This window comes from Manis javanica, chromosome 12, assembly GCF_040802235.1.
Source record: "Manis javanica isolate MJ-LG chromosome 12, MJ_LKY, whole genome shotgun sequence".
NCBI lineage: Eukaryota > Metazoa > Chordata > Mammalia > Pholidota > Manidae > Manis > Manis javanica.
Genome location: NC_133167.1, coordinates 107,196,057 through 107,208,672, shown reverse-complemented (window position 1 = coordinate 107,208,672; position 12,616 = coordinate 107,196,057). Strand labels below are relative to the sequence as shown.

At 38.0% G+C, this 12,616-nt stretch overlaps 1 protein-coding gene across 3 annotated transcripts in view; it reads right to left on the bottom strand.

Annotated features, from left to right (window-relative positions):
- The window catches only part of GPM6A (glycoprotein M6A), a 238,611-nt gene that overhangs the window by 21,852 nt on the left and 204,143 nt on the right, over positions 1-12,616 (bottom strand). For all 3 annotated transcript variants that reach the window (XM_036996129.2, XM_017651847.3, XM_017651845.3), the window contains exon 3: positions 839-995. In XM_036996129.2, the coding sequence (XP_036852024.1) occupies positions 839-995 (157 nt within the window). The remainder of the gene's footprint in view (positions 1-838; positions 996-12,616) is intronic.

Here is a 12,616-nt window from a genome sequence, read left to right as displayed (position 1 = left end):
CAACAGAACTTGTCACAAGCTGGTAAAGAAAAAAAAGTTTGGTGGTTAGCAGGTATTTTTTAATTTTTCTGTAAGATTTAAGTAAATTGTATCTTTACTTATGAAGACACCTTATTTAATATGAAAATATGCTGTAACTAAATAGATCTTCTTAAGTAACATTGGAAAAATAAGAAAAACATGCTACTCAATCATGGAAGTTCTAACATTCCTTCATAGGAAAATTATTCTGCATAAAAATGCCAAAGTACTTTCACCCACATTACTCTTAATTTTCCCCATGCTTGTGCATTAAGAGTTTAGGCATTCTCTGCACTGCATTAGCTCTCGAGTATGACAGGTTTGATTTCCCATCAAATATCACATCAATAAAGATTTAAAACCTAAATTCATGTGATGGTATCATTCTTATATATAAATAGCAAACAGAAACTGCACACTATGATTCTCCCAAAATTTACAGTAAAATACAAAGATGTATTTGAGGAGGAGAGACACATGTATTGTCTATAAATTGCAGACGCATTGTTCTGTTATTCTAAGTATTACATGGGAACCCCTAAGCCCTTTGGAAAAAAATGTCATACATCAATTGACAGTTCTGCTGCTTCTAAAACAAAACTAGTTATGTTGCATATGATTTTGGAATTTGAAACTGAATTTTCACATGGCACAATCTTCATTTAGACAGTGATATTAAGATTTAATTAAGATAGCCATCACAGGAGGGAATATTACTCTGCTAAAAATACACTTTGATTCCTGGCAGATAACACAAACACCTGTGTGCTCCTGAAATAAACCCACACCAAACACCGAACACAGACGAGCAACATACCCAGGCGCTCACACATCTGCCGCAAGTGGTGATTTTGAAATCCCCGTACAGATCTTTGATGGCACCAGTTGTGAAGAAGCCTTCCACCATCAGCAAAATGCCATATACAAAGAACGCAGCTGCGATGCCGTAGATCACATACTTAAAAATGTCAATCCTGGAGGAGAGAAGACAGAGATTTTTTCCAATGACTCTTCATGGCCGATCTGCAGCAATTTATTCTCTCATGGTCATGGTTGCTTTGGAATGAGAGCATCAAATATTTACATTCATAATGAAGACTGGATTTAAAAACATTTTTGCTTTACATGCCTAATGTTTGTGCACACATTTTGTTCTGGCCCTTCCAGTATCTGTTGACCAGGGCTTCTCCCTCTCACCCCTCCCTGGTTCACATCAAAGTAGTCTTGGATAAGCAGTGCATCACATTTCTAAAGGAGTTTGCTTAAATCATCACGGAAGTTCTCTATGACAAAATATCAAATATGTATATACTACTGAGTTTTTAAAACATATTTAAAAAGGAAGAAAGCTTTATACTTAATGGTGCATTTGTTTTTGATAAAATGACAACTTCATATTTTGTTACTAGTCAAGTGTAATTGTGTTTCATTTCACACTGTAAGCCATCGCTAATATTTTCTGCTGATGATAATGTCAATAATGAAAAAAATGATGGGTTTATAGATTAGTTGTACCCTTGACAATTAAGCCTTTAGGCAGAATGGCTAATAGACATTATATGGGATTGAACCAGAGCCACGTCAGAACATAAATCCACAGAGGAATGGGAAGACAGTCTCCTCTCTCACAATTGAGCGCCCCTGTATTTAAGGGGGAGAAGCACATGGACTGTCGGTAAAGTGCAGATGAATTTCTGTTATTTTAGATATTGTTTGGGAACCCCAAAGTACTTTGGAAGGAAAAAAATCATACTCCGTTTTGCTGCCTGTAGAAACAAAACAGGCGGTATAGAGAGCTGCGGTGTGTGGGGAGGTAAGTGTATTAGCTAGTGCTGTTTCAGCAGTCTTGATACCATTTGTGAGACAACTGTTTTTTATTTTCACACTGTCAAGCCTGTTTTTTTCCTCTCCTCTCATTAGAATATGAGTGGAGTGGATGGGTGGCAGCAAACGATGGCCCCATCCTGCCGACATTAGACAAGGCAGGAACGGGGGGGAGCCGAAGGTCTGGTCGTGCTGATGGAGACTTAGAGCCTTGGTACTTCGACAGGATTTTTTAAGGAATAGATACAATAGCATAAGTGAATTTGCTGCATATGGAAAGGGCCAAAGGAACTTTCTAATGTTCATTGTACCACAGCAATTTGTTCAGTGTCTGATACCCACTGTCTGAGAATCTAAATATTGCACCAGTCGAGGACAATGAGGCAGATGACGTGACTTGTGTAAGAGTGTCATGCATGTGAAAGAATCTGAGAATTTCAACTTATGGATCTAATATGACATCATAAACACGTTGAAGAATTTGGTTTAATGGGCATTTCCATAAAATTTTTAGGTTAAAATGACATATTTCCAAGTGTATTTTAATTTTTATTTGGAAATAACTTCAAATTTATTTAAAAAGTTGTGAAGGATGAGGAGTATGAAGGAAAACTATGCATTCTTTATCTGTGTTACAACATTTTACCTCATTTGCTTGTTTGTGTGTTTCTCCTTCTTTCTCTGGATACTTTTATCTAAATACAAAAAAACTCTACATAGTACAGTTACCGACTTCAGGAAATAGAACATGGTTACGATATTTGTGTCAAATCTATGATCTGCACTCTGATGTAGTCATTTGGGCTGCCCCAGTGATGAGTTCCGTGGCATGTCCCCCTCCCAATACCGGGGCCAGTCTGGGGGCTAGCACTGCATTTGTTGGCTGTGTCCCTTAGTGTCCTTTAACCTGGGCCACTTCCACAGCCTTACTTCGTCTCTGACATTGTGAAGAACACAAACCCTTCTGAGGGTTTGTCCGATGTTTCCTCACGGTTACGTCTGGATTGCTCGACCTGGGCTGGAACACCATATAGGTGATATTCTGTCCATCTGTCCCTCAGCACTGATGCTAATGTTGGCCATCTAGTCAAGATGACACCTCATTTCTGTTCTGTATCACTGCTGTTTTTACCCTCAGTACTAATAAGAAATCTGTGAGGAGACACTTTTTAGACCATGCAAATATTCTGCTCGCCATCAAAACTTCTCTTTAGTGTTAACATCCACTGATGCATCTTGACTGATGCCATCTTTCTAGCATGTTTAAAAAATACTCCTTTCATAACTCCAGTTATCATACCACAGTTATCAATTGGTGCTAGATATTTTGATATATGCCAAAAGTCCTTCCTTCCCCTTGTTTATTTATTTATTTGTCTGTCTGTTTATCTATTTATTAGTGATATGGACTCATGATGTCTGTTTTTCTTTTCCTAAAAGTGTATAAGCCACTACTATACTTTGTTATTTGGTGCTCAAAACTGTTCCAGACTTGGCCAATGGGCCAATGGGACCCCCTGAAGCTGACTCCTGCATCCTTGTGACATGTGTCCCTCATTTTTTGTAAAGTACACCTGAATTTCTCACACTGCAGATGCCCCAGGCCAATTGTGTGCATACCTCTCTCAACCTTAAAGTTAGTCACCTCGTTGAGAAGGCTGGTCCTCTTATTGAACAACAGCATTAGAGACCAAAGTCCAGATGCTAGGTGTGCTCACTGCTGCCACGGTGCCCCTGCCTCTTGGTGTTTTCCATGTAACAAGGTAGGAAATACATGGATCTATATACACACACTTTCATCTATAAGATTATACAAACACACATACATACATGTGTCTGTTTACACAAAAGCATATATACATGTGCACATATATCTACATGTCATACACACACACATTTTAGAAATCTTGATTTCATAGTGATACTTCCAAATCCTATCAAATCCCAGAGTTCCTTGTTGCCTTCCCTCATTCCATATTTGTATGTCCTTCCTTAACGAGAGTCCTGACTCCCAAGAATATAAGCACATGTATTCTTTTGACTGAAGTTGTCATCAGCATATAACAGGTTGTTAATTTTAACATGTTTTAGTAAGCCCCATGGTAACCACAAAGAAAATACTATAGAAGACACACAAAAGAAAGTAAAAAGGAATCAAAGCATGTCACTACCAAAAAAATCAATGGAATAGGAAGACAAGGTGACAGGAAGAGAGGGACAAAATACTACAGGATAGATGGATAACAATGAAAAGAACGGCAATACTAAGTCCTTCCCTATCAATAATAACTTTCAAGATGAATGGATTAAGCTTCCCAATCAAAAGACATAGAGTTACTGAATGGATAAAAATAACAGCAACAAGGTCTAACTACGTGTGATGTACAAGAGAACTGCTTTAGAATTAAAGACACACATAGGCTAGAAATAAAAATATGAAGAAAGATACCCAGGCAAATGATACCCTGAAGAGAGGAGGGGTGCTCAGACTAACATCCAACAAAGCAGACCTTATGTAAAAGACGGTCAAAAGAAACAAAGAAAAATATTAAATAACGTCAAATGGGCCAACGCAGCAGGAATATGTAACAATCACGGACAAACCATATGTGTGAAGCATGATGCAGCTGTTCCCACGACTGAGGAAGGGCTCTGGAGATCGATATGCAGTGATTTCAGAGGGTCATACTGATTGATAAAAGCGAAGTGCAAAAGAGCGTATGTAGTGTGCTGCCTTTTATGTAAAAAAGAAGGGAAAAGAGGAATAGGCACACACACACACACTTGCCTGACACTTCTCTTTTTGTATAGATTATCTTTCATATTTATAGATACAGGTGTATCTTTTTGTATGCCTTAAATTTTTGGAAGCATGTTAATGTTCGATATGTTCAAAAAATGCATTTAAGTCAATGTGGATGGGATGGGGGACCTAAAAACTTAAACAAACTGAAACACATACATAGACAGCCCCACCTCCAACCTCTGCATTTCAAATGAATATCATACTCACAATGAAGGGAAGAAAAGCAAGTAACTAGTCCAAGTAAAGAAGAAACACAGTGTTTGACTATACACTTGCAGGCTTGGGTGTGGTGAGGGGGATACACAACATCCTGAACTCTTTAAGTACGTCTGATTTTGTAATGCTATGGATGAGCAGTTCTGAAATCATTGTAGATTGATGATGAGATTGAAACTCGTGTTACCTATAAAAATGAGTTCTCAACTCACTGAGAGTCAATGATATGTCAACAAAACGCATTATTAACCCTCTCATCATGAAGTCACTGATTTTCTGTCCACAGTAGGATCAAATAGCAAAGAACCGTAAGGAATTCTTATACTTCACTACTTTTGCTGTCCAAAGTGACAATCCATATTTTCCTATTTCCTAAGGAATTAATGAAAGTGATTAACCTCCTTTCTAAATGCACTTTCAAATTTGACATTTCCATAAGCAACTTTGTAAGTAATATATGTTCATTGTAGAAAAAATGAAAATAAACCCAGAAAACCCAATTATTCCCTGTCTGTCCTCCCAGTTTTTTTTCCATATGATTTATAATTAATCCCCAAAGTTGTAATTATTATATACTGCTTTGCCAACTTCATTTTTAGTCATTCTATTATGAATGTTTCCCACTATTATATAATTTTATCAAGATGCTTTTTAAAGATCATGGCACGTTCCTATCATTTGACGGTATATTTATTTTTACCAGGTCTCTACTTTTGTTCAACGATAGGAAGAAATGCCACCCAGACCCCACCCCAAAGACATCATATCTAATCTCCCAAACCTAGATGAATAAGTTATCTTGGAAAATGGGACTTGGGCAAATGTGATTAAATTAACGATTTTGAGATTTGGGGATTATCCGGTGTATCTGACTGGGCCCAGTATAATCGCAAGGGTCCAATAAATGAGAGGGATGCAGGACAGTCAGGGTCAGATTCAGGGAGAAACCTGAAGATGCTACAATGTTGGCTCTGAAGCTGGAAGGAGACCATGAGGCACGGGATGCAGGTGGCGTCTAGAAGCTGGAACAGGTGAGAACACGGATTCTCCCCTGCAGCCTCCAGATGGAGCACAATCCTGCCAATACCTTGATTTCAGCCCATTTCAATAAGCCCAGTAAGATCTATTTCAGACTTCCGACTGCCAGAACTGTTCAAAAACAATAAATTTTTGTTTGATCAGTGCACTGAATTTGCTGTAATTTATGACAGCAGAAATAGGAAGCTATTGCACAAACAGCACAGGAATAAAGATCACTTTAGATAAATCTTTGCTCACAGGGTAGGTTTCACCCTTGCATGAATTCCTAGAGAATTTTAAGGTGTGTATTGTCAAAATGGTGTCCAGGAAGTTTGTACCAAAATAAGGATGCACTGATAACGGTATGAGGGCCTACTCTGTCTTTCTTTCCCAAAACCAGGTATTATCATTTAATTTTTCTGTTAAGTTGGTAGTTAAAAAGCAATAGTGTCACTATTTGCCGTCTCTGTGCTACACTATCTTCCCCATGATCCCCCCCCACACCATGTGTGCCAATCATAATACACCTTTAATCCCCTTCTCCCTCCCTCCCCACCTGCTCTCCCACACCCCTCTCCTTTGGTAACCGCTAGTCCCTTCTTGGAGTCTGTGAGTCTGCTGCTATTTTGTTCCTTCAGTTTTGCTTCGTTGTCATACTCCACAAATGAGGGAAATCATTTGGTACTTGTCTTTCTCCACCTGGCTTATTTCACTGAGCATAACACCCTCTAGCTCCATCCATGTTGTTGCAAATGATAGGATTTGCTCCTTTTCTTATGTGGCATCTTATTACACTAATGGACAGTGACTGCAATGGGGCTTGGGGGGGTGACTCGATAATACGGGTGAATGTAGTAACCACATTGTTTTTCATGTGAAACCTTCATAAGAGTGTATATCAATAATACCTTCATAAAAAAAGAGCAATGGTGTCATTTTAATTAATTTTCTTTGTTTGGTAGTGTGGATGAGCATATATGCATAAGCTATTAATCATTTGTACTCTTTAATGACACATGTTTTTATAGTTTTCCAGTTTTACTACAAGAATTGTATTTCTTTGTTGTTGAATTAATTCTGAATTTATTAAAATTAACTTACCATGTAAGTGGCAAATATTTTTCTTAGTTTTTGCATGCCTTTTAATATTTTTATAATGCTTTAATGAGTAAAATTTAATTTATATTATGTCAACACATATCTTTTCCATTGTGATCTCTTACATTGCTTATATACTTCCTGCCCCACAACAAGTGAATCTCAATCTTTATTTTCTTCTAATTTCTACAAATTTATTTTTTCTTACATTTAAAAAAAACTCATCTGGAAGTTTTTTGGTAAAAATGTGAAGCAGGGACATCACTGCATAGGTATCTGTAAGCACTTACTTTGGGTCTCTTTTTACCCTTTCTATTCTGGGTGCATTTGGTATATATTAATGTCTGTGTGAGACCATATAGAATTAATTACTGTAGCTTCTCCACTCCCCCAACTCATTCATCTGATGCATGTTAGTAATCAGCTCTTGGGAGTCGTACCTGTTTAGTCTGACATGAATGAGGCTTTGCTAATGTATCTTTCCTATGTCAGTACTTTTAGGAGAAGGAATTTGTCTTGTTCTATTTGTATCCCTCAAGATTAGCATGGTGACTGGCACACAGTTTAACTCATTTCACTGAATGAATGAATTCATTAAAGACAAACAAGGCAAAAGATTAGCTTGAAAAAAGGATATCTGCCTGTTTGAAAACAAAAACATTTATAGAAGTATGATGCATTCAAGATGTTTTAGATCTGTTTCCATACTTGATATTCACAATAACCTAATTAGTGAGGCTGGTACTGACACTCAGATAGCTGGTCTAAAGAATATTGAAGGTCAGTGAGTACATTAGACGGCAACATCTCAGAACTGGAAGTGTGTTACCAGCCTCGTCTGAATACTTTCCTTGACAGGCAAGTCACTGCATTGCAAGGCAGCCCACAGACTATTTAGAACACTCCGGTTTTTGGTAAGTTCCTTAAACTGAGCCAGAAAAACTACTCTCCTATAAATTGGGATCCACTGGCCCAAACCTCTCTTTGAACTGTCTAGAACAAAGCAAGTTTCCTTCTACCTGATAACCTTTCAAATATTATTTGAGTGAAGTCATCATGTTCTTACTTAGAAGTATTTTTTTTTCTAAAGTTGTATTTCTGGGTGTTACACAAGAGAACCGAAATTAGACCTTTGACTTCTAATCCAGTCTGAAACCCACTCAAGGGCTTTGCCTTGGCTGAAAAAGTGATAGTAGTCAAACAGTAAGTCGGGAGGAATGTTATGTAAGTGGGTGTGTTTGGGGGCAAATAGACGTCAGGAAGTGTGAAAAAAAAGCATGGGCATGAAAACTGCGATGCAGCTTCAGGAAGAGGTTGTCTTGATCATCATCGCCACTGTCACCATCACGGCCATAAACGGCTGCCCAGCGCTCACGGTGCATCAGCTGTGTCATAATTGTTTTTAAATGCTGACTCGTTTCATCCTCAGAACAAGCGCGGGATGTCGACAGCATTCCTGAGTCCCCTGTACTGATGAGGGACTGAGGCAGGCAGATGGAGTGACTTGTCTGACGTAAGTCAGCAGAAAGGGGCAGACACCCCGTGAAACACACCAGGGAGTCTGGCCCCAGAACCGGTGCTCTTAGCGGCCACACTATGTCGTCTCTCTACTCAGTTCTTTGTACTTTATGTATCTGGTTTTGTCCTTGTGGTGGTGGTTTTATATTAGTTTCATTTTTTTAAAAAAAACACTCCTTTGAGGACTACTAGTCTGGCTGAAACACTGCCTAAGGAGGAGCTCACTGTTGATTAGAAGTTAGGAATTCAGTATCATGCTCTAATGTAAGTCCTAGCGAGGACTGCAATTATTTTTGACTCTCTAAGACTAATCAATAATCTCAAAACTAATTTGTCTGACCTTTGACCTTCTTTGAAGTAGAAGACTTCAGCAATGTGGTTTGATTGTCAGCCCGCTGGGTCAGAACATAGTTCACACACTGCCGGGATTTTTGTCAGCTTATGAAACCTGGTTTTGTCTTGCCATGAATTCCTAGTTTTTTTTCTCTTGTCACTTCCATCCATTAAGCTACTGATGAATGTTTCCTATGTCATTTACTTCCAAGGAATAAACATGAACTACAAACAGGACTAGAGGTTTACACACATATGAAGTCATTTCGGAGCAAAACCAACATATCTATTCCATCTGAGCTCACTGCCTGCTTTTGGTTTAGGGAAACAGGGGCAAATATTTTTGTGTGTGCATTATCTAGTGAAATCATTTTTTGTTGCATTGATCTCAGGTCACTGTCATAAGATATTGAAAATAAAATTTATTACTCTAAAAATCAATGGTTCCAGACCCTGGACTCTCACTATAATTTGTTAAAGCCCAAATATGATCCCTATCTACTAAGTTATGGGGGCATATTTGTGAATAACCATGTCCCTTGATCAGTCCTCAGAAGAGTCATCAGGCAGCCAACTCAATGAACGATTATAGGGATTTGGAATGTGTGATATCTAATTTTATACAGTTTCCATATTTCAGGTGCCTATACCGATGTGGTTTGCAGAAGTAAAATATCTGCCCTTGTCACTCACTCATTCAAAAGACACTTACGGACAAATGAGGCCCAAAGTCAGTAGAAGGAGGGACATACTATTAGAGCAGAAATAAATAAAATCAAGAAGAAAAGAACAATAGAAAGAATCAATGAGAGCAAGAGCTGGTTCTTTGAGAAAATAAACAAAATAGATAAACCCCTAGCCAGACTTATCAAGAAAAAAAGAGAGTCTATATACATAAACAGAATCAGAAATGAAAAAGGAAAAATTATGACAGACACCACAAAAATACAAAGAATTATTAGAGATTACTATAAAAAATTATATGCTAACAAACTGGATAACCTAGAAGAAATGGACAACTTTCTAGAAAAATATAACCTTCCAAGGCTGACCAAGGAAGAAACAGAAAATCTGAACAAATTACCATAAATGAAATTGAATTGGTAATCAAAAAACTATCTAAAATCAAAATCCCTAAACCAGATGACTTCACTGCTGAATTTTACTAAACATTGAGTGAAGATCTAATACCCATCCTCCTTAAAGTTTTCCAAAAAGTAGAAGAAGAGGGAATACTTCCAAACTCATTCTATGATGCCAGCATCACTCGAATACCAAAACCAGGCCAAGACACCACAAAAAAAGAAAATTACAGACCAATATCTTTGATGAACATAGATGCAAAAATACTCTACAAAATACTAGCAAACTGAATTCAGAAATATGTCAAAAAGATCATCCATCATGATCAAGTAGGATTTATTCCAGGGATGCAAGGATGGTGCAATATTACAAAATCCATCAACACTCTTCACCACATCAACAAAAAGGACAAAAACCACATGATCATCTCCACAGATGCTGAAAAAGCATTTGACAAAATTCAACATCCAATCATGATAAAAACTCTCAACAAAATGGGTATAGAGGGCAAGTACCTCAACATAATAAAGGCCATATATGACAAACCCACAGCCAACATCATACTTAACAGCAAGAAGATGAAAGCTTTTCCTTTAAGATTGGGAATAAGACAGGGATGCCCACTCTCTCCATTTTTATTCAACATAGTTCTGGAGGTCCTCACCACAGCAATTAGACAGCAGAAAGAAATAAAAGGCATCCAGATTGGTAAGGAAGAAATTAAACTGTCACTGTTTGCAGATGACATGCTATTGTACATAAAAAAACCCTAAAGAATCCACTCCAAAACTACTAGATCTAATATCTGAATTCAGCAAAGTTGCTGGATACAAAATTAATACATAGATATCTGTTGCATTCCTATGCACTAATGACAAATAGCAGAAAGAGAAATCAGGAAAACAATTCCATTCACAATTGCATCAAAAAGAATAAAAGACTAACCAAGGAAGTAAAAGACCTCTACTTTGAAAACTACTAGACACTCATGAGAGAAATGAAAGAAGATATCAGTAAATGGAAACACATCCCATGCTCATGGATAGGAAGGCTTAATATTGTTAAAATGGCCATCCTGCCTAAAGCAATCTACAGATTCAATGCAATTCATATCAAAATACCAACAGCATTCTTCAACGAATTAGAGCAAATAGTTCAAAAATTCATATGGAACCACAAAAGACCCCAAATAGCCAAAGTAATCCTGAGAAGGAGGAATAAAGCTGGGGGGGAGTATGCTCCCCAACTTCAAGCTCTACTACAAAGATACAGTAATCAAGACAATTTGGTACTGGCACAAGAACAGAACAATAGACCAATGGAACAGACTAGAGAGCCCAGATATAAACCCAACCATATATGGTCAAATTAATATATGATAAAGTAGCTATGGACAATGGGGAAATGACAGCCTCTTCAACAGCTGGTATTGGCAAAATTGACAGCTACATGCAAGAGAATGAAACTGGATTATTGTTTAACCCCATACACAAAAGTAAACTCAAAATGGATCAAAGACCTGAATGTAAGTCATGAAACCATAAAACTCTTAGAAGACAACATAGATAAAAATCTCCTGAATATAAGCATGAGCAACTTCTTCCTGAACACATTTCCTCAAGTAAGGGAAACAAAACCAAAAGTGAACTCATGGGACTACATCAAACTAAAAAGCTTCTGTACAGCAAATGACACCATCAACAGAACAAAAAGGCATCCTACAGTATGGGAGAATATATTTGTAAATGACAGATCCAACAAGGGGTTAACATCCAAAATATATAAATAACTCACACACCTCAACACCCAAAAAGCAAATAACCTGATTAAAAAATGGGTGGAGGATATGAAGAGACAATTCTTCAAAGAAGAAATTCATATGGTCAGCAGACACATGAAAAGATGCTCCACATCACTAATCATCAGGGAAATGCAAATTGAAACCACAGTGAGATGTCACCTCACACCAGTAAGGATGGCCAGCATCGGAAAGACAAACAACAACAAATGCTGGTGAGGATGTGGAGAAAGGGGAACCCTCCTACACTGCTGGTGGGAATGTATGTTAGTTCAGCCCTTGTGGAAAGCAATATGGAGGTTCCTCAAAAAACTAAAAATAGGAATACCATTTGACCCGGGAATCCCACTCCTTGGAATTTACCCAAAGAATACAAGTTCTCAGATTCAAAAAGACATATGCACCCCTATGTTTATTGCAGTACTATTTACAATAGCCAAGAGATGGAAGCAACCTAAGTGTCCATCAGTAGATGAATGGATGAAGAAGATGTGGTACATATACACAATGGAATATTATTCAGCTATAAGAAAGAAACAAATCCTACCATTTGCAACAACATGGATGGAGCTGAAGGACATGATGCTCAGTGAAATAAGCCAGGCAGAGAAAGACAAATGCCAAATGATTTCCCTCATTTGTGGAGTATAACAACGAAGCAAAACTGAAGGAACAAAATAGCAGCAGACTCAGAAACTCCAAGAAGGGACTAGCGGTTACCAAAGGGGAGGGGTGTGGGAGGGCAGGTGGGGAGGGAGGGAGAAGGCGACTGAGGGGTATTATGTTTAGTACCCATGGTGTGGAGGTCACAGGGAGAACAGTGTAGCACAGAGAAGGCACATAGTGCATCTGTGGCATCTTGCTGCACTGATGGACAGTGACTGCATTGGGGTATGGGT